Source organism: Rhineura floridana, chromosome 3, assembly GCF_030035675.1.
Source record: "Rhineura floridana isolate rRhiFlo1 chromosome 3, rRhiFlo1.hap2, whole genome shotgun sequence".
Lineage (NCBI taxonomy): Eukaryota > Metazoa > Chordata > Lepidosauria > Squamata > Rhineuridae > Rhineura > Rhineura floridana.
The window spans coordinates 205,972,491-205,995,175 of NC_084482.1; the positions used below are offsets into that span (position 1 = coordinate 205,972,491).

Below are 22,685 nucleotides of genomic sequence, written 5' to 3' on the forward strand. Positions count from 1 at the left end.
ATAATCCATTAGCACAAATCCAGTCTTAGCAGGGATTTTTTGGTTTGTTTAAAACTTTCAGTTTTATTGCTATAGTTAACTACTGGGAGCCAGAGAGCCCAGAACTTTTATTCAAAACATCTAATACTACACTCGTATTCAAGATTTGATGATTCTGTATAGTGGACTTCCTGCATTGCCAGGGGGTTGAACTAGATGACTTTTGAGGTCCCTTCCAATTCTATGATTCTGTGTTCAGAAATCCACCAGTAATGACATTCAGTAATGTCACATTATTATTATTAGAAAAGAGCTCTTCAGCAAGATGTCTGCAGAGCAAAGAGCTCTCTAGCTAACTCGTACAAGTGAGCCCAGCTACATCCTACAAAGCAAGGCATGGAATTCCCAAAGCCAGTGGTCACCAACATTTTGAAGCCAGTGGCCACATTTGGAATTTTGAGAAAGTGCTGTGGGCACCAGTCACAAAATGGCTGTAGTGGGGGCATGGCATAACGCAAAATGGCTGCCACAAATGAAGTCAGAGTTACTAACCAATCTGATCACACCATTGCACTGTGTGACCTGTCAGACTCTTCACCACCCCGAAAAGAAACTGTATGGAGGTGGAGAAATGAAACAATACTCCGGATCTAAGGATGGGAGAGGAGGCCTTTCGATGGCATAAGCATGCGCAGGGCATGCCCTTCCTCACATGTGCTCCTGGCACTGAAGGACACATAACCAGTCACAAGCCACCTACTGAAAGTTGAATTTATTGTGAGAAATAAGTGCTAATTATTTGCTCCCGAACATCCACCCCACGAGGATCTTGCTCTACAATGCCATCGGTTTCCAGGTAGGGAGACACGGGGACCTCGGTGTCCACCCCTTGTCCACCATTGATAATGGGCAACTGACGCCGCAGGGCCATGTTGTGCAGCATGGCGCAAACCACGAACACCTTGGCCACCTTCTCTGGGCGGAGCATAAGGCGGCCCCCAGTGGAGTGGAGGCACCGGAACCTCATCTTCAGCTGCCCAAAGGCTCTCTCCACCACCATCCGTGTTGTCTCATGTGTGGCGTTGTAACGGGCCACAGGTTCTGGGCCTTCATCAGGATGCGGCGTCATGAGAAAAGGACGCAAGGGGTAGCCACAGTCACCTGTGAAGAAGACAGTGCATTATGAGCATAAAAAGCACAGTGGCACAGATGTCTGATGGGAGGACCAACTGCCAACGTGGCCCCCACACCTCAGAACGGGCTCCCCTACACACTTCACTAAAACACTCACCCAAAAGCCATCCCTTCCCTTCAGGCCATGACTCCAGAAGCCTCTGCAGTTGGGACAGCTGGAATATCCGGGCATCGTGGACACTCCCAGGGAACTTTGCCAACACATGAGTAAAGCACCCTGACGCATCACAGGTGGCCTGCACATTCAGGCTGTGGAAGTTATGGCAATTGCGGTAGAGTGCTGGCATATCTGCCGGTGCTATGATGGGCACATGAGTGCAGTCCACAATCCCGATGACATTTGGGAAGCCTGCAATGTCGAAGAATGCTTCCCGGGTGCGCCGAAGTTCTGAGTCGGTGGTGGGGAAGGTGATGTGCTCGTGCACGTGGCGGAGCATGGCCTCCAGGAAGGCGTCCAGGCAGCGGCTGACGGAGGACTGGGACACCCGCAGGTTGTCGCCCGTCATCCGCTGGAAGGAACCAGTCCCAAGGACCTGCAGCGCTATCAGGACCTTCTGCAAGGTGGGGATGTGCCTGCGGCTCGCAGAGGCCCCGTCCAGGTATGGCGCCAGCAGAGTGCACAGATCCTGGATGGCCTGGCGGTCCAGTCGGAAGCGGGTCAGGCATTCCTCGTCGGACACCTGGAGCTCGTGGGTACGCATCCGGATGAGGCGGGTCCGTCGGGGTGGTCGCCTACTGTGGATCTCGAGGTTGGCGGCATACACAAGGTCCAAGAGGCCCTCATCATCAGAGCTGCCCTCTTCTGGGTAGAGGGGAAGGGGGCCACCTGCCCGTGGTTCCACCTGCCCAAGGGTCCCTGTAGGATCAAGGAGGGCGAGGGAGGGAGAGATCCTGATTACACTTGGAGCTGGGGACCTGATTAGCAGGGCTGTGGAGTTGGAGTCGGAAGCAATTTTGGGTGGAGTCGGAGTCGGTAGAAATGTACCAACTCTGACTCCGGCTTCAAAATAAAAACTTTCATAGGAATTTTGGAAAGTTTTCTTGTTCAGAAATTTTAATCAAATAAATATATTTTATGTTCTATCAATCTAGCCTGATGATTCACGTGGTGGTGATGAAATGCCTTGTGCTACCATTTTACTACAGTAAATTTGTTATTACTAGTTAATATACATTTGCCATTTATGAAGGAGTAGAAGTTGGACAGTAGAAAAACAGAGGAATCAGAGTCAGAGTTGAAGGTTTGGCGTACCGACTCCACAGCCCTGCTGATTAGGAACTCTTCTCTCTCTCAAAATAAATATAAAACCTTCATCTAGACAGTTGACTTGGTGTTTGCCATTTACACACTACACATTTAAAGCACATCCTCCTCTGCAAAGAATCCTAGGAATTGTAGTTTACCTCTCACAGAGGTACATTTCCAGCACCCTAACAAACTACTGTTCCCAGGATTCTTTGCGGGGAAAAGATGCATTAAATATGCTTTAAATGTATGGTGTTTACGCAGTCCAAAGCTGCCATAACATTCTTCCACAATTCCACCCTCTCTTGCTTCTGACCTAAATAATCTCGAAGGACAGATATCATTTCTACATCCCTAAACAGTTCATGCCCCAGTTGTTTTTGGGTCTCCAACACCCATCAAACCCAGCCAGCACAACCAATGGCCAGGGACAGTGGGAGTTCCACGCCAGCAACATCTGGAGGGCACCTCGTTGGCTACTGCTGGTCTACTCTGTCAGGAAGCAGTTCTCCAGAATCTCAGGCAGAGAAAAGCCTTTTCTCCATCTATCCTGATATCCCTTTTTAAGATGGAGATGGCCAGGAACAACTGCAAGATTTTGCAAAACTACATCACACAGCCTTTTAAGGTGGGTGTGGGGAACCTTTGGGCCTCTAGATTTTGCTGAACTACAACTCCCATTTGCCATGCCTGCTGGAGCTGATGGAAGATGTAGTTCAGCAACCTGGAAAGTAATGACCCTGAGGGTATGTAATTGCTTTTAAATATTTTTAGATGTTCTGAGTCAGGGGTTCCCAAACGTTTGTCCCGCATGGACCACCTAAAGATTGCTGAGGGTGGACCAGTTAATTATTTTTCTGCCTGTTGTAGCAAATGTAATGTGATGTGCTAGATCCTATATGGTTTTTAATTGTAGTTTTATTACTTATTTAGTTTCATATGTTGCATTTTATTGTATCACAATTTGAATTCTATGGAATAGAATAAAGAAATATAAGAAATAAACGCAATAAAAAAGACAATAAAAATCATTCTAAATATTTATGGCAGACGTGCCGTAGACCACTTGGATGAAGCTTGCAGAACCACTCCATGGAGCACAGTTTTGGGAACCCCTGTTCTAAACACTTTTAAGATGGTTTTAAAATGTGTATCCATTTTATTTTAAATTGTACTGTTCAAATATTTTGATGTTTGCCGCCCTGGGCTCCTATGGGAGAAAGGACGGGAGACAAATCTAACAAATAACAAACACTAACAACATCTGGAGGGCCAAGTTTCCTCATGCCTGTTGATTGGGAAGATAGAGCAGCTGGCCCTTTTCAACAGAACTCTGGCACGTTGAGAAAATTGTTAAGTGGCCTATGCCAGCCACCAAACTTACACCAAATCTCACTTTACACTAACCCATCGAGTCTGACGGGCAATGTTGCAGGCAGGAACAGATCGTTCCTAGCCGTATTGCCCGAGATTTATTCAGCAGGAAGATCCTACTTGATATATGCAATGCAAGCACTCAGGGAGGTATCTAACTAACTCATTCCGTCAGCACAAGCATTTAAGATTGCACAGCAGAACTTTCCCTCCTCTTCACCCCCACACACACCATAAATCTCTTCTGGGTTTTCCCCACAATGCTTCAGATCCTTGTGCTGACAAAATGAGTTAATTACTGCTATATTGGATACAACCCTCAGTCATTAACCTAAGGCCACTTTCTGGTCTAGGGTAACAGCTGCAAAATAACTATCTATCTTAAATACTTTGGAACACACACACACACACACACTCGGATGTTTAAAGATGAAACAATGGCCTGCACTGAATAAAATATTTCAGCCACCTTGAAGGCATGTTTCCAGAATGAGGATTTCACATAGGTAGGAAAAAGCATTTCCAGCAGGTGACCACCCAAGTGTCAAGGATGGAGAACAAAGGAGTTTTGCAATGGCTAGTACAGGAGGTGGGCCTGCCTAATCCCTTTATTAACGGCTCGAGTCATGGAACGGACAACATATGTGGATGACATATTCATGGATGATACAAAATTGGAAGGAGCTGCAAACACTTTGGAGGATAACATCTCAAGAAAAGCTGGAGAAACATTATGTTTTGGGAGAACTTTAAAACCCAACACCATCACTTGCTGATTGCAGTAGGCTATAAAACTCTCCGCTGGTTTATATGACGAGCAGAGAGGATACCCCTGAATCTCAGGCACCCAGAATTTCAGTTGGGAGGGGGGAAACAAGCCTAAGAACCAAAACAGGTTCAACAAATTAATAAGCAAACAGATAACTAAAAGAAAATTCTTACCCAAATTGCTGGCCTCTTCCTCATCAGCCTCTTGCTTGGTTTCCTTGAACAGAGGCTTCGGCCCAGAGTCCGACGGAGGCTGCTCAGCCTCAGTTTCTGGAGAATCTGCATTGTCCATCTCGAACAGACCGAGCACCTGAAAACAGCACCAAAGATCCTGTTCAAGCCCAAAATTTTAGGGCTCAGAAAGTCAGGGTAATACGTAAGGATGAAACTCCACTTAACCTTATACTCTGTAGGATTCAGACCCTTCAACCAAGAGCATCACCTCTTCACACTGGCCTTTGACACATGAGATGTAGGATCCAACCTATTTTGTGATTTTAGGTTGTTCTTAATTGTTTTTAATGCTGTAATTTAAAATTGTTGTAACTCACCCTGGGATCTTTGGGTGAAGGGGGAAAAATAATAATAGCAATAGTAATAATATCAGAATTCATGCACTGGTTACTTTTAAAAAAAATCCCACCCTTCCTCCATTGAGCTTAAAATGGCGTTACACATCCCTCCCATCAACAACACAACAAGCCTGTGATGTAGGTTAGGAGGAGAGATGGTGAATGGCCCAGGGTCAACCAGTGAGCTTCACGGCTGAATGGGGATTCAAAACCTGAGTCTCTCTTCTAGCAGTCCAGCATTCTCATGCTGTACCATGTTGGCTCAGATAGGATTGTTTATGGGGAAAGGGGGGAAATCTGCTACAGCTGGAGTGGGAAAACTGTGGCCCTCAGCCTTATTGCATATGGCAGAGAGAAAGTGAGAGGGAAATGGGAAGGGGCGTTACAGAAAAAGACAGAGGATGGGGTGTTAGAGCGAAAGAGATGGGATGGGGTGTCAGAGAGAGAGACAGAGAGAGAGAGAGAGAATGGGATGCCAGAGAAAAAAGAGAGATGACACTGGGTGTCATAGACAAAGGGATGGGGTCTCACAGAGAAAGAGAGTGCTATACAATCCTGCAATCTCTGCCCAGTTTTGCCCCTGGTTGTCCAGGCTGCATCAACCAAAGCTGATCCCACATATAACCAAACTAGATGGTGCTCTGGATACCTCCACAGGACTTGCATCAATACTGGAATCTCATGCAGAGTGAGCGTGCATGACCTTACCCTCAAAGTGCCTTGCAATCTCATCATAGCAGGCCTCTGAAGGAGTTTCCTGCATCCCTGTCATTCCACCCACCCACCCCAGCATTAGACACTTGCCAAAAACATTCTTATTTTAACCCCACCTTCTCATTCTTTTGCATTCTTAGTTTACTGGATTGCTGAACTGCATTTAATGTTCTGAATTTTTATATTATCTTATGCGATTTTTATTATTAAGGAAAATTCTTTTTAGGTGAGCGGTATACAAATTTAACAAAACCAATTGAGGGTGCAGAACGTTTTTGGCCCAGTGGGCCAGATCTTTATCTACCCCCACCCCTGTGGGCCAATCATGACAGGGCCTACCAGCAGCTACTGGCGCACAATGGCTAATATATTATCTCCAGGATCAGAAGCAAACGCTTCTGAATAACAAACGGCAAGTAAAGGTCATTGGAATTGCACACATGCTCTGTTTGTGGGCTTCCCAGAGGGAAAGGGCTGCATGTGCCTCAGTAGCGGCCATCAGCTTTGCACGCAGAAGGTCTCAGGTAAAATGTCAGGCATCTCTAGGTAGGGCTGGGATAAGACACACGGAGAGCAGCTGCCAGTCAGCATCGACCACACTGACCTAGATGGGCCATGGATCTGACTCTGTATAAGGCAGTTTCCTATGTTCCTAGTTCTTTGGGAAAGGGCCATAGTTCAGTGGGTAGAGCACCTGCTTCACATGCAGATGGTCACTGGTTCAATCCCTGCCATCTCCGGGTAGGGCTGGGAGATAATCCCTCATCTGAAACCCTGGAGGGCTCCTGCCAGCCAGTGTAGAGAATGCTGAGCTGGGTGGACCAAAGGACTGACTCAGTATTAACAGGACACTGGACTAGACTAACCTTTTGATCTAATCCAGCAGGGCTCTTCTTACGTTCTTCGAGTTTATTTTATGATTTTAGTTATTATCATTACATTTATACCCCACCTTTTCCTCCAAGGAGCTCAAGGTGGCATGCATGGTTCTTCCCCATCTCCGTTTTATCCTCACAACAACCTCTAAGGTAGGTTAGGCTGAGAGATGGTGACTGGCCCAAGGTCACCCAGGGAGTTTCAGGGCTGAGTGGGGATTTGAACCCTGGCCTCTCTCCAACACCAGCATTCCCTGCTCTCTCATTCTCGCTCTCCCCACCTCATCTATCCACATGAATCACTCCCTCACCTGCTGTTCCCTCCTCTCAGCCTCTCGCTGCATCTGCAGGAAATCCTCGGCCAAGGCAGCCGCTTGAGAGCAGGTCTCCGGTTCGTGTTCTCTCACCCAGCTCTGGATATCCGGCGGCAGGATGGCCAGGAACTGCTCCAGGATCAGAAGCTCCAGGATCTGCTCCTTGGTGTGTCTCTCGGGCTTCAGCCACCGATGGCAAAGATACCAGAGCTGGCTGCACACCTCCCGGGGCCCCTCGGCCTCCTGGTAGCGGAACTGGCGGAAGCGCTGGCGCTTCATCTCCATGCTGGCAGAGTCGTCGCCCAAGACCTCCTCCTTCACTTTCACCATCCCAGACTCGCCAATCTCCCCAGAGTCCAGACTGTTGTGGGCCTCTGGGCCTTCCCCGGAGAGGCTGGTCGGGCGGCGAGCGGCTCGTCCGCCCCTCGCCCACTGGCGGGCCACTGCCGGCCCCTCGACAGAGGATGAAAAGCCCTGTCTGTCTTCCCACTCAGCAGGGCGGGTTGCTGGTGGGTTCCTCCACCCTGAGCGAGGGGAACGAGTTGTGTTAAGGAGGGTCTTCTGTTGAGCTGCTCGGCCTCTGGGCAGCCTCTCGTCTTTGTCTCGAGGGCCGCGAGAGGCCTCACCTTTCCCCCTCCAGCCTTCCTCCGGGTCTGGGTTCTCGTGTTCCTCCTCATCCTCCTCCATTTTCTTCCGCCGCCGAGCCACCTGTTCCAACTCCCCCTGCAAATGAAGATTCGACGTCACTCCCCGCTTCGCAGCCATTTTGGGACAGCCTCACCACTGGCCTTCTCTCTGCTAATACAGGGTGTTTTTCTATGGAGGACAGGTGTCCGGTTTCTGCCTTCTGCTCTGTGCTGAAGTCTGTAGAAAAGGCTGCAAAGGGGTGGGACGTCTTTGCCTCAGAAGTGCACAGACAGCCTCCAAACACACAGGATCAATGCTTGTCGGCCGGGCCTTCTACCTGAAGGGGGAAGAAAAGAGAGCGGAAGACAAAAATTAACGGAGAAAAATCCTCCTCAGTTAAAAACAGACATGGGATCCTTCCATCTCAATGAATGGGCATCAGGAGAAGAAAACACAAATGCATACTCAGCATGGGACAGAAAAGTCAAAGCTGCGGTAAAGACGTTGCTGGGACTCCAAATCCCATCATCCCTGACTGCTGGGCCACACTGGCTGGGGCTGACGGGTCTTAGGAGTCGAAAATACATCTGGGCCATATTCACACCATACATTTATTCTACTCTTATTCCACTTTAAACAGTCATGGCTTCCCCCAAAGAATCCTGGGAAAGGTAGTTTGTGAGAGTTGCAAGGAGACCCCTGTTTCCCCCCATAGAGCTACAACTCCCATAGTGCTCTAGGAAGAAGAACTGACTGTTATACCACTTGGGGAATTGTAGCTCTGTGAGGGGAATAGCGGTCTCTCAGCACCTCTCAGCACCTTCCACAAATCACCCTTCCCAGGATTCTTTGGGGGAAGCGATGACTGTTTAAAGTGGAATAATAGTTGAATAAATGTATGGTGTGAATGTGGTCCTGGGGGCACACAGCAGGTTCATCCCTGCAGTATGCTATAGCCCATGAGTGGGAGTTGGAAGCCCAACATCTGGGGACCCAAGGATGAAGGACGTTGGACCAGAACTGTGGGGTCTGCAGTGTGTGTTTGAGCCCTAGGAGTGCCTTCTCTCCCTCCACCCCATGTGAATATTTTTCTTTTTCTATTTTTTTGGACAGGCATGCAACAGGTGAGGGGATGCTCCCCTCATATTTCCCAGCCCTCTGCCTTTTTCCAGCTAGAGATGTGGAGGAAAAAAACAGAATTTTTTTTTAAATGCTTTTTACCTGTTTCTTTCCCCCTAAATTTTTCTGTTTTTTTCCAGGCCTTCACATCTCTAATTGCAGTACACCACATCTCTGGCTGCTCTTATTCATTTTTTTTCTTTGATTCCTTTTATGAATTGCGCTTCTCCTAAAATATCTTGAAGAGGTTTCACAATATAAACATCAACATTAAAAATAAAGTGCCTGCCTAATAAGTAACGGGAGGGAGGTCCAAAGGGTAGGTGCCATCACACTAAAGACCCTGTTACTACACTGTGCAAAACAAACTTCCTGATCAGGTGGCGTCTACAAGTGGCCCCCTCTTGAAGAGGACAGAATATGGCCCTCTCTGCACTATACATTTTAAAGCAGAAACATACCACTTTAAACAGTCATTATTTCCCTGCAAAGAATCCTGGAAACTGTAGTTTCTGAAGGGTACTGAGAATTGTTAGGAGACCCCTCTTCCCCTCACCAATGCTACAATTCCTGCAATGGTTTAACAGTCAATCCCTCTTCCCAGGCAACTCTGGGAATGGTAGCGCTGTGAGGGGAAGAGGGGTCTCCTAACAGCTCTTTGCACCCTTGACAAACTACAGTTCCCAGGATTCTTTGGTTGGGGTGGGGGAAGCCATGGCTGTTTAAAGCAGCATGATTTAAATATATGGTGAAGATGGGGTCTATAAGGGGTGAGATGATCTATTAGGTAAAACGGCATAAGCAAAAAGAGACAGGTCCCTTGTCCTGAGAAACAGTCAGAAGGCTGCTTGCAGAGAAGACAATAAATGACAAGACAGACAAGGGCATGATACCAATGACACTAGATGCATAAGCTCTACAAAACCTCCTACATTGTGTGGAACGGACCTACTGATGAGATGGCACCTGCAGAGCACCCCACCTGGTTGGGCATGTAAGGGGCGAGATGATCTTTTAACACCTTCAGGACTTTTAGGTATTGTTGCAGATCCCAGGAGGGCATCCTGCTCAGAGAGCCATGTGCATGCTACATTTGTGTGACTTCCCTTTCCTTCCTATCTGTGTGCGTGTACAGCCCTCAAAAACGGGGGGCTGTGTTCAAGTTGATGTTTTACTCAGAGTAGACCCATTGAAGTTAATGGCTATGACTAATTCAGGTCCATTGGTTTCAATGGGTTTCCTCTGCATAAAATTTCATTCAATCCAACCCAGTGCTGGTGAGGAATTTTTATTATTTCATTTTAACAAAGTGTGCATTCCGCTTGAATATAAAGAAACTCTAAGCGGTTTGCAAAAAACATTAAAATTATGAATAAAGCAAGTTAAAAACAAATAATTAAAAACATATTTAAAACAATTAAAACAGCTACTGACTAAAAAGATTAAAACAGATCGACATCTTATGTGTCTGGAAAGGCTTGCCTAAACATAAAAGTTTTAAGCAGGTGCTGAGAATGTGAATATAAGTAACTCCACAGTCACTTGGAGCAGGGCCTTCAGTGCAGCTGCCCCCGTACTGTGGCACAGTGTCACTGTGCACTTTCTGGGAGCAAATGAAGACATGTTTGCTTTGGCATGCTTTTCCAGTTGGATGAAAAGGCCTCTGCCGTAGTTCTGTGTTGTTTTTGTACTGTGTTTAAAACTATTTTTTAGCTGGGTTTTTTGGGATGCCTTGCAAATCACTCTGAGACACACACAAAAAGGCCATACAACAATTAATAAATAATATCATTATAAGGGGACTTGAGCTCCTTCCCTGGAAGGAGTGTCTGCAACCTTTGCAGGTTGAGCAAATGGAGCAGACAGATTTTGTTTAGTGGGTGTGGTGATGCAGGGTGTGTGTCTCCCATCATGAGTTCATTGGCTGCTTCTGGGAAGGGCTTGTGGGCATCATCACCAATACAGCCCCTCACTGGTGAGGTGGGTGGCAGTTTGCTAAGGATACGTCTTGTCATTTTTTTTTACATTTTGTTGTACTTTCTATTTCCCCAGATTCTACCTTCTCCTCTCCTCTCGGGCTGAACACATATCATAATGAGATTATAGCATTGCTCTGTCAGGCCTGTATAAATTCTGCACTTCACCAACACAACATCCCAAGAATCTCAAGAATCTCCAAGGTCACCCTGAGCTAGGAGCCAAATCCTGAAAGAACCTATATCTTAGGAGACAGATCCTAGGAGAAGGAAGCCCAGAGAAAGCTAGTTTTCAACACCACCCTAGCAGGAAAGCTTCAGGGGACACTGTAAACAAGGCTAAATTCCAGCCGGAGAGAAGGGGGAAAAGGAAACTCCACCGATACATACAGGGAGAGAGTCAGCTCAGTCCTTGCTAAAAAGGGCAGCTTCAGCCTTCCTGAAACACAACCACAAGCTCTGTTTCCCTAGGTTAAAGAAAGGTCAGGCTGTTCTAGGTGGGAAAACAACAAACACAAAAGACTTGCCTGGAAGGCGCAGCCCCTTGCTGAGATTAAAAGCAGCCAAAAGCTTAAACAGCCCCGCCCCTCGCTCAGGAAGGAAGCCTGAGAGAATCCTAAAGAGTTAAGCCCCAGCTGATAGCCATCAGCCTCAAGTAACACATCATTGGCTGGCAGCAGTAGCTGGGAGGAACCAGCCACACATATAAAGTCAGAGCACCCTAGCGAGGGAGCCTGCTCCACGAGCTAGAGGGAGCTCCAGCTGACAAAGCGTCAAGGCGAGTTCGGCAGCAGGGCGAGTTCGGCAGCAGGGCGAGTTCGGCAGCAGGGCGAGGAGGCCAGGGCCCCCCACTCTGCCCGTCTGTTCCCTGACCTCAACTAAACCGCAGTCTCCAACCCATTGATGTAATAAACCTTAAACAAAACTATGCAGGTAAGAAGCCAGCAGGGGTGTGGGGGCTTTCCAGTGTTTTGCACCGCCTGCAGCATGTACGACTATCTGCCTGTTGGACAGAAGTCGTGGGTATGCTCTCGGTGCAATGAGCTCCTGGCTCTCCGGGAACGACTTCATTTCCTTGAGGCCAAGGTGGCGGACCTGGAAAAGCTGAGAGAGGCAGAGAGGTGTGTGGAGGAGGCCTTCAGGGACGTTATAGCTGTGTCCCACTCCAACGATGATAGCTCTTCTGCTATCATGGAGAACGATGGTCTCGGGGAAGGAGAGCATCCAGCTGAGGAAGAGGGAAACGATCCCTTAGAAGGGACCCATTCCTTGGGGGATGAACAGCTATCCTCTCGTGCCGAGGATATATCTCCAGGGGCTGGAGGGATCCTTGTAGTGGGTGATTCGATCATTAGGAACATAGACAGTGGGGTGTGTGATGGGCGTGTAGACCGCAAGGTGTTTTGCCTGCCTGGTGCGAAGGTTGCGGATATCGCCCGTCGTTTAGATAGTTTGGTAGACAGTGCTGGGAAGGAGTCAGTGGTCGTGGTGCACGTTGGCACCAACGACATGGGGAAATGCAGCCGTGAGGTCCTGGAAGCAAAATTTAGGTTGCTAGGTAGGATGCTGAAAGCCAGGACCTCCAAGGTGGCTTTCTCTGAAATGCTACCGGTTCCACGCGCAGGACCAGCCAGACAGGCCCAGCTTCGCAGTCTCAATGCGTGGATGAGACGATGGTGTCGGGTGGAAGGGTTTGGATTTGTTAGGCACTGGGGAACTTTTGGGGACAAGCCGGGCCTGTACAAAAGGGACGGGCTCCACTTGAACCAGAATGGAACCAGACTGCTGGCACTTAAAATTAAAAAGGTGGCAGAGCAGCTTTTAAACTGACTGAGGGGGGAAACCCGACAGGAGCTGAGAAAGGTCCGGTTCGGAATAAACCTCCCCCCTGGGATAAAAACCAAAGAAATGATGAAATTTTAAAAGGGGTAGGCCTAGAAGTAGGCATTGTGAGAGCAGGGGCACAGGATATAAATTCAGAAGAGCAAAATTACCACAGGCCTAACCACAAGACACTTGAAGAGAGACACTGCTTACAAGTGCCTGTACGCTAATGCTAGGAGCCTGCGAACCAAGATGGGAGAACTGGAGTGCTTGGTCTTAGAGGAGAGCATTGATATAGTGAGCATAACGGAGACCTGGTGGAATGGAGAAAACCAGTGGGATACGGTTATCCCTGGATATAAACTATATCGGAAGGACAGGGAAGGACGTATTGGTGGCAGAGTCGCTCTATATGTGAAAGAAGGCATTGAATCCAGCAAGCTCGAAACCCCAAAAGAGGCAGACTCCTCCACAGAATCATTGTGGGTGGTGATACCATGCCCCAGGAGGGACTTAATACTGGGAACGATCTATCGTCCCCCTGATCAAAATGCTCAGGGAGACCTTGAGGTGAGATATGAAATTGAGGAAGCATCCAAACTAGGAAATGTGGTAGTAATGGGTGACTTCAACTACCCGGACATAGACTGGCTGCATATGTGTTCCAGTCATGACAAAGAAGCAAAGTTTCTAGATATTCTAAATGACTATTCCCTAGATCAGTTGGTCATGGAACTGACCAGAGGGACGGCTACCCTGGACTTAATCCTCAGTGGGGACCGGGACCTGGTGCAAGATGTAAGTGTTGTTGAACCGATTGGGAGCAGTGACCACAGTGCTATTAAATTAAACATACATGTAACTGGCCAATTGCCAAGAAAATCCAACACGGTCACATTTGACTTCAAAAGAGGAAACTTCACAAAAATGAGGGGATTGGTAAAAAGAAAGCTGAAAAACAAAGTCCAGAGGGTCACATCACTCGAAAATGCTTGGAAGTTGTTTAAAAACACTATATTAGAAGCTCAACTGGAGTGCATACCGCAGATCAGAAAAGGTACCGCCAAGGCCAAGAAGATGCCAGCATGGTTAACGAGCAAAGTCAAGGAAGCTCTTAGAGGCAAAAAGTCTTCCTTCAAAAAATGGAAGTCTTGTCCAAATGAAGAAAATAAAAAAGAACACAAACTCTGGCAAAAGAAATGCAAGAAGACAATAAGGGATGCTAAAAAAGAATTTGAGGAGCACATTGCTAAGAACATAAAAACCAACAACAAAAAATTCTATAAATACATTCAAAGCAGGAGACCATCTAGGGAGACAATTGGACCCTTGGATGATAAGGGAGTCAAAGGTGTGCTAAAGAACGATAAGGAGATTGCAGAGAAGCTAAATGAATTCTTTGCATCTGTCTTCACAGTGGAAGATATAGGGCAGATCCCTGAACCTGAACTAACATTTGCAGGAAGGGATTCTGAGGAACTGAGACAAATAGTGGTAACGAGAGAGGAAGTTCTAAGCTTAATGGACAATATAAAAACTGACAAATCACCAGGCCCGGATGGCATCCACCCGAGAGTTCTCAAAGAACTCAAAGGTGAAATTGCTGATCTGCTAACTAAAATATGTAACTTGTCCCTTGGGTCCTCCTCCGTGCCTGAGGACTGGAAAGCGGCGAATGTAACGCCAATCTTCAAAAAGGGATCCAGAGGGGATCCCGGAAATTACAGGCCAGTTAGCTTAACTTCTGTCCCTGGAAAACTGGTAGAAAGTATTATTAAAGCTAGATTAACTAAGCACATAGAAGAACAAGCCTTGCTGAAGCAGAGCCAGCATGGCTTCTGCAAGGGAAAGTCCTGTCTCAGTAACCTATTAGAATTCTTTGAGAGTGTCAACAAGCATATAGATAGAGGTGATCCAGTGGACATAGTGTACTTAGACTTTCAAAAAGCGTTTGACAAGGTACCTCACCAAAGGCTTCTGAGGAAGCTTAGCAGTCATGGAATAAGAGGAGAGGTCCTCTTGTGGATAAGAAATTGGTTAAGAAGCAGAAAGCAGAGAGTAGGAATAAACGGACAGTTCTCCCAATGGAGGGCTGTAGAAAGTGGAGTCCCTCAAGGATCAGTATTGGGACCTGTACTTTTCAACTTGTTCATTAATGACCTAAAATTAGGAGTGAGCAGTGAAGTGGCCAAGTTTGCTGACGACACTAAATTGTTCAGGGTTGTTAAAACAAAAAGGGATTGCGAAGAGCTCCAAAAAGACCTCTCCAAACTGAGTGAATGGGCAGAAAAATGGCAAATGCAATTCAATATAAACAAGTGTAAAATTATGCATATTGGAGCCAAAAATCTTAATTTCACATATACGCTCATGGGGTCTGAACTGGCGGTGACCGACCAGGAGAGAGACCTCGGGGTTGTAGTGGACAGCACGATGAAAATGTTGACCCAGTGTGCGGCAGCTGTGAAAAAGGCAAATTCCATGCTAGCGATAATTAGGAAAGGTATTGAAAATAAAACAGCCGATATCATAATGCCATTGTATAAATCTATGGTGCGGCCGCATTTGGAATACTGTGTACAGTTCTGGTCGCCTCATCTCAAAAAGGATATTATAGAGTTGGAAAAGGTTCAGAAGAGGGCAACCAGAATGATCAAGGGGATGGAGCGACTCCCTTACGAGGAAAGGTTGCAGCATTTGGGGCTTTTTAGTTTAGAGAAAAGGCGGGTCAGAGGAGACATGATAGAAGTGTATAAAATTATGCATGGCATTGAGAAAGTGGATAGAGAAAAGTTCTTCTCCCTCTCTCATAATACTAGAACTCGTGGACATTCAAAGAAGCTGAATGTTGGAAGATTCAGGACAGACAAAAGGAAGTACTTCTTTACTGAGCGCATAGTTAAACTATGGAATTTGCTCCCACAAGATGCAGTAATGGCCACCAGCTTGGACGGCTTTAAAAGAAGATTAGACAAATTCATGGAGGACAGGGCTATCAATGGCTACTAGCCATGATGGCTGTGCTGTGCCACCCTAGTCAGAGGCAGCATGCTTCTGAAAACCAGTTGCTGGAAGGCTCAGGAGGGGAGAGTGTTCTTGCAGTCGGGTCCTGCTTGCGGGCTTCCCCCAGGCACCTGGTTGGCCACTGTGAGAACAGGATGCTGGACTAGATGGGCCACTGGCCTGATCCAGCAGGCTCTATTTATGTTCTTATGTTCCATTTTAAAACCTAAGTTTCTTGCCCATAAGTCTGCATATAGATAAGGCTTGAAACTGTGCGAGCAGTGTTGTGGCGGAATTTTGTCAACTAGAATAGTATAATTTCAAGCAGTACATAGGAAGCTGCCTTATTCTGAGGCAAATCATTGGTCCATCTAGCCCATGGTATCATCTACACCCACCGGCAGCAGCTCTTCAGGTTTCACATAGGGGTTGCCTCAAGCCGTAACTGAAGATGCTGGGGGGATTTATTTATTTATTTATTTTATTTTTAAAACTTATATACCGCCCGACTAGCAATAGCTCTCTGGGTGGTGAACATAGATACAATAAAATACAATATAATACAAAAACATCAGTCTAAAATCAAATTTCACAATCTAAAAACAGCAAAGGCTAAAATCAAATTACAAACATTACAATCATTAACAAAAAATTAAAATGCCTCGGAGTAGAGAAAGGTTTTAACCTGGCACCGAAAGGATGATAGTGTCGGCACCAGGCGAACCTCCTCGGGGAGACTATTCCATAGTTTGGGGGCCACCACTGAGAAGGATTGAACTTGGGATCTTTGGCATGGAAGGTAGGTGCTCTACCACTGAGCTGTGGCCCTTCCTTTAAAGATAAAGGAAGATTCCAGTCCTCATGGCCTCACATACCCAGTCAATCACTGCACTGTGCAGGTGAGAGCCTCCTGCAGGTACCATCTTATCAGGAGGTCCTTTCCACATAACACAGGAAGTGGACCTTTAGTGTAGTGGCACCTATCCCTTGGAATTCCCTCCTTTTAAATATTAGACAGGCGCCATCTCTGTTATCTTTTTGGCACGTATTGAAGACCTTTCAATAAGTCTGCGTCCATGCTGGAATTGCTTTTATTTATTTATTTAGCATGTGTTTTTAAATTGCTTTTTTAAAAAATGTGTTTTTAAATTTATATATTTGTTTTTAATTTTTTAGTTGTGGTAAACCGCCCAGAAAGCTTCGGCTATGGGGCGGTATACAAATGTAATAAATAAATACATAAATAAATATATCCTGTCCTTCCTCCCAGCAGGAGCCCAGGGTGGCAAACGAAAGCACTAAAAACACTTTAAAACATCATAAAAACAGACTTTAAAATATATTACTACAAAACATCCTTAAAAACATACTAAAACAAATATCTTTTTAAAGAAAAAGCTGTAAAAACATCTTTCTTTAAAATAGGTTTAAAAACATTAAAAAAGCAATTCCAACACAGCTTTTAAAGTTGTTTTTTAAATGCGTTTTTAAGATGTTTTGTTTTAATATGTTTTAAAGTCTTTTGTTTTTAAGATGTTTTAAAGTGCTTTTAGTATTTTTGTTTGTCACCTTGAGCTCCTTCTGGGAGTAACAGCACCACTCTTCCCTTCCAGTAGCTAACAGAGAACACAGGCAAGGATGGACAAGGCAAATCTGTCAAATGCACAGCAGAATCCAGTGTGTTTACTCTGAAGCAAGGCAAGCCGTGCTTTGTGGGGCTTACCTCCCAGCAAGTGTGTTTTAAGATTTGCAGCTATGTATGGGTTACCTTGCTGCAGATTTTTAAAGTTGCTTTCCGCATAGAATGTTACAGCATCATAAGAACAACAAAAGATGAGCCCTAATGGAAAAGGCCAATGGTCCATCTAGTCCAGCATCCTGTGCTCACAGTGGTCAAATAGATGCCCCAATGGGAAGCCGGCAAGCAAGACATGAGCACAACAGCTCTGCTCTCCTCACTTGTGATTCCCAGCAACGGGCATCCAGGGGCATATATACTGCCTCCAACACTAGAAGAAGAACATAGCCATTGTGGCTAGTAGCCTTTGATAGCCTTCTCCCTGAATTCATCTAATCCTCTTTTAAAGCCATCCAAGTGGGTGGCCATCACTACTTCTCATGGGTGAGAGCGCCATAGTATAACTATGCACTTTGTGAAGAAGTCCTTTCTTTTGTCTGTCCTGAATCTTTCAACGTTCAGCTTCACTGGATGTTCATGAGTTCTAGGATTAGCAGAGAGGGAGAAAAACTTCTCTCTGTCCGCTTTCTCCACGTGATGCATAATCTTATACACCTCTGTCATGTATAAGCAACTCTACCAGTTGCTGAGTATCCCTCCTGTTCTAAACTAAAAAGGTCCAAATGTTTTATTTATTTATTTTATTATTAAATTTACACCCCACCTTTCCTCCCAGTAGGAGCTCAGGGCGGCAAACAAAAAGACTTAAAAACACTCTAAAACATCATAAAAACAGACTTTATATTAAGACAAAACATCTTTAAAAACAAGCTTTAAAAACGTATTCGAAAGCAATTCCAACACAGACGCAGACAGGTATAAGGTCTCTACTTAAAAGGCTTGTTGAAAGTGGAAAAGATAACAGAGATGGCGCCTGTCTAATATTTAAAGGGAGGGAATTCCTTGTAATATTTCCTCGTAAGGGAGTTGCTCTACCATTCTGCCTGTGCCCGCTGTGGTCTCAAAGATCAGCAGATGGTCCTCTCTTTGTACTACGACCATTTGTGCATGAAGGCATTAGAAAGGACTGGGGGCCGCATGTGGCCCTCCAGTCCTCTCTACCTGGCCCTCAGAACTCTCCCCAAGCCCATTTTGCACCCTCCTCAGGTGTTTTTGCCTGGATAGAATGCATCTCTGATAATGCTTGCACTCTGGCAATGCTTCTCAATTGAATGGAAGACAGGGAGAGGTGTATGAGCACGTACAAAAGGAACCTCCTGTACAAATGTAATATTTATATTGGTCGCTCTGCCCACTTTTGCCTCTGGCCTGGCCCACCACTGGCATGTGGCCCCTGGAAGGTTTCCCAGAACATGGCCCTTGAGCTGAAAAGAAGCCCTGGATTATAGCCTGGCTCTTATGCATCCCTTCCAGAAACAAAAAACAGGTCCCGCATGAGAGCATCCCATCAGGGCATCTGGTTGACCACTCTGAGAAGAGGCTGCTGGACTAGATGGGCCACTGGCCTGATCTAGCTGCAAGACTCTTCTTATTTCTTTGTAGAGATGTGGCGGGGTGGGGGATCGGTGGGGAGGGGAAGTGAGCTCACCGCAACACACTAATATTAGGACTGCTACCAACAGATTAAAATAAATCTTGGCCAAATAATCACTCAAAGTTAATCAATCCATCTGTTAAATCACTGTTCTTGTGCATGTGAATTAAAATAGTTTTGACCAGCCAAAAAAAAAAAGTATACTTTGCTTTGAGATCTGGCATATATAGCTTCTGCCTGCTGTTCTAATCCTCTCCTTCCGTTTTGATGTAAATGTTTTAATAAGTAAATAAAAAAGCGATATTGAAATAGTTAACTTTTAAAAAACTTATCTAACAGACTGAAATTGACTGAACGTTGCAGCCCCTAGTTTTTTTTTTTTTTTTTAAACCCTGCGTTTTTGGTGCCTAGAAAAAAACAAGGAAGGCTTCCATCCTGTATATACACTTACCTGGGAGTCAAATCCCACTGAACTCAAATTTGTTTACTTTCAAGTAGATAAGGCCTGTATTACATGCGCTGGAGAGAAGTTTAGGTTTACTTCTGCCTAAAGGTGGCAGTCCTATACCCTCTTACCCAAGAGTAAGCCCATTCAATTCAGTAGGGCTTACATCTGTGTAGCCATAAATAGGACTGTAACGCCATCAGAGAGACAGAGGGAAGGGCTAACGGAGAATCTTGACCCTTGAAACATACTAGTAAGCTAATCATAACAACAGCTTTTCTTTTCTTTCTAGCAGCAAAGAGCATTTAAAAAAACACGCACACACAGAAGGGCTTTAAATTCGGGACGTGGTATAAATAAATAAATCAAGCCCTTTCACGGGCTGCCTAAGTGCAAAGGGAAATCAGAAGAGGTGGCTCTGGATCAGATCCATCCAAGAATTCAGGATCTTATCGTGCACGCACACAAAAGGTGCAGCGACTCCTTTCTTAGACCGCAGAGCCTTACGGCGTGGGGAGGACTCAGGATCTCTTCCCTGATTTTTTTTTGGGGGGGGAGAGAAGTGGGGGGGGTGATCTCTCTTTCTTTCTGACTTGTCCTCAGATCTGGGACCAGGGGCAGGTTTTGCCATTGTCCTAGCCGAGAGAGAGGCCATGCTTAGAAAGGGATCAACCACACAAAACCTCTCTCCGGTTCACACCGGCTGGGGGCGGGTCAGAATACCTCCCCCCCCGCCCCGCTTCTTCAATATCCCCCCTTCCTCTCTCCTGCTACTTTTATTTGATGAAGGGAGGGGCTGAACTTTCCTTCCGTTTGCAACCCTGCCTGACGCTTTACCCACCGTGTGTTTTCCTGAATGCATTTCTTTCCTGGGGATCTGCAGCTTCTGTTACCAAAAAAAAAAAAAGCAAAGCAAATAAAAACGTAACTCTAAAATCCAGTCTGTATGTGTGTGTGTGTGTGTCTCCTCCTTTCAGAAAAGGGCCTCGGGTATTAAGAGGCTCTTGCAAAGCTCAAGTTTCTTGTCCTCTCTGGGACACTCAGCCCTCTATCGGTTTAACCCATCCGGCACCTTTTCGTAAGGCGAGGCCAAAAAAAAAAAATTATGCTTTTTTCTTTTAAATAAAATGAAGTGTAATAGCCAGCCGGCAACAGAATGGGTACATTGACTTTTTGAGAGCTTTTCGTTTCTCTCTCCACACAGAGCAATCACCATCAAAGGGAAAAGGATCTGGGGAGGTGTGGATCCTCTGATGCATAATAATAATAATAATTTTCTCTCAGGCTTAAAAAAAAAAAGCCGGAAAGGGATTGCAAAGCAAAAGGATGGGGGATCAGAGAGGGTTAAATAGCAGTGGGTAGGGCGCAAATGTTTTTTAAAAATACGGTAGGCGGAAGGAGAGGGTTTTAAGGGAGGGATTTAAAAAGCTAGACAATGCCTTTCATTGGAAAACAAAGTACGAGCTTTCAAACAAATAAATAAATACCGCGCGCTCTCCCCTTCCAGGATAGTTGCTCCTAAGAAGCACACACGCTCAAGTTTAAAATCACGCACACGCATTTTGCAACCTAACCCTAGTTACCTGCTTCCAGGGTTTTCTGAGAACAAAAGAATGATGTGGCTGTTAAGGCGCCCGGCCATAGGAGGAAAAGGAACTGCGCTTCTTTAGGGGTCAGGTTTGCAAAGCCGGGGAAAGGAGGAGGAGGAGGGGGCCTTAAGAATAAAAGCTTCATTCAGAGTAGAAAGTCAGCTGGCAGGCCGCCATACTGCGGGAGAGGCTGCACCTTTTGCATTGCTGCCTGCTAAAATAACTTGTCTTCACTTGGCGGAGGGAGGAAGAAACCAGCAGTCAAATTAAGAAGACAGGTAGACAGGTTGTACAACAGGCGTCTCAGAGTCTATAGAAGTCATTAATAAGAAGTATGTAAGAAGAGCCCTGCAGGTGGATCAGGCCAATTTATTATTATTATTATTATTATTAGTCTCAGATTTCCTCTGAAAAGGATCCCAGGGCGCTAAATTACAAGACAATAAAAACAGTCCAAAGAATTTAAAATTTTCTTTTTCAATAATTCTCCTTGCAGCTAAATAACTTGCAAGGAACAGTCTCTTTTTGAACCATCCGCTGGCATGGGTTAACAGGAAAGTTTGAAAATTAATAATTAAATACCTCACCCCCATCCGCAGCATCTGCTGTCTGAGCCAACTGCCTCACTATGCCTAATAGTAGAGCTGGCCCTGTTTAGAGATTGTAGCTAAGTGTATGACGTTTCTTTTCAACGCAGTTTGCACTGACACAATGGAATCTGCAATGGATTTATTTTATATGTGTATGATAACTGATTGTGGTCTTTACTATGAGCTTTGCATTTGGGGTTATGGTTAATCAAGCTGATAATAACAAACATGCTTGCCAAGTTGCCACTTGGGACCAGAAGATTTAAATTCTGGTGACTACCAAGAAAGCCTCTAAGACTAAAGCCTCTCTCCAAGACAGCCAGTGTGGTGTAGTGGTTAGAGTGTTGGACTAGGACCTAGGATACCAGGATTCAAAGCTCCATGGCCATGAAGCTCACTGGGTGTTCTTGGGCCAGCCACTGTCTCTCAGCCAGACCCATCTCACAGGGTCGTTGTGAGGATAAAATTGGGAGGGGAAGAAGTTGGTTTCCCTTAAAGAATCCTGGTGACTGTAGTTTGTTAAGGGTGCTGGAAACTGGCACTCTGTGAGAAAACTACAATTCTCAGGATTCTTAGGGGAAGCCATGTGCTTTAAATGTGTGTTAGATATATATATATATCCAGCTTCAGAATTTTTTAAAAAGCTCCCTGCAAACAACAGGAATTGCAGTGGTACCTCTTTCAAAACTGCTTGCAGGTTTACCACATGCATCTGTTTGGCAACTTTGAGAACAGGATTCTGGACTAGATGGGCCGTTGGCCTGATCCAGCAGGCCTTTCTTATGTTCTTAAAATGACCCTAGCTGCTATTTTGCGCTTCAGTGAAGTGTCTGGTTCCCACATAATGCTAAGCCATGGTTTGTTTTAGCCTGACTAAAGTTTGTTTAAATGTCCAAACCCAGCACAAAACACTAATCATGCTTTGTTTTTAGCCAACAAATCACAATCTGGAGCCACTTCTGTGTGCCAGGGCCTACTGGGGCTGACATTGAAAAATTTGTCCCAACCAATTTGTTTCCGGGCCAAATTCAAAAAAGTGTCACCAATTATCTTTGAAGCCCTAAATGTAGCACTTTTTTGTGATGGAACGCCCCGGTACAGAGTACCAGTGTCTCATTTTTGCTGCCCGTGGCAACCATTTTGTGCTGGCTGGCACTCAGCACTTTTATCAAGGTATGAATGGCCACACCTCAGAAAAAAATGAAATGGATATGGACTGCCTTCCAGTCTATTCTGACTTATG

At 45.7% G+C, this 22,685-nt stretch overlaps 1 protein-coding gene across 4 annotated transcripts; it reads right to left on the minus strand.

Annotated features, from left to right (window-relative positions):
• Positions 1–736: 736 nt before the first annotated feature.
• LOC133381299 (uncharacterized) lies at positions 737–21,508 on the minus strand. Of its 4 annotated transcripts, XM_061620250.1 has the most exons (6): positions 20,847–20,974; positions 20,105–20,149; positions 7,034–8,000; positions 4,736–4,871; positions 1,271–2,029; positions 737–1,140 (listed from the first exon to the last, which is right to left on the minus strand). In XM_061620250.1, exons 3-6 carry the CDS (start codon positions 7,799–7,801, stop codon positions 752–754), a joined length of 2,052 nt encoding a protein of 683 aa, XP_061476234.1. In that variant the 5' UTR covers positions 7,802–8,000; positions 20,105–20,149; positions 20,847–20,974; the 3' UTR covers positions 737–751. The 4 variants fall into 4 exon arrangements, with proteins under 4 accessions (XP_061476234.1, XP_061476236.1, XP_061476233.1 ...); XM_061620252.1 differs by lacking the exons at positions 20,105–20,149; positions 20,847–20,974 and adding an exon at positions 21,440–21,508; XM_061620249.1 differs by lacking the exon at positions 20,105–20,149.
• Between the last annotated feature and the right edge of the window lie 1,177 nt (positions 21,509–22,685).

Bases quoted from the DNA above. Each gene is read 5' to 3' on its own strand.
- LOC133381299 (XM_061620252.1), bottom strand. From the start codon at position 7,801: ATGGCTGCGAAGCGGGGAGTGACGTCGAATCTTCATTTGCAGGGGGAG. The intron at 4,872-7,033 runs GTGAGGGAGTGA...TGCTGTTTTCAG, and splicing joins CTGAGAGGAGGGAACAGCAG to GTGCTCGGTCTGTTCGAGAT. The intron at 1,141-1,270 runs GTGAGTGTTTTA...TCTTCTTCACAG, and splicing joins AGGGAAGGGATGGCTTTTGG to GTGACTGTGGCTACCCCTTG.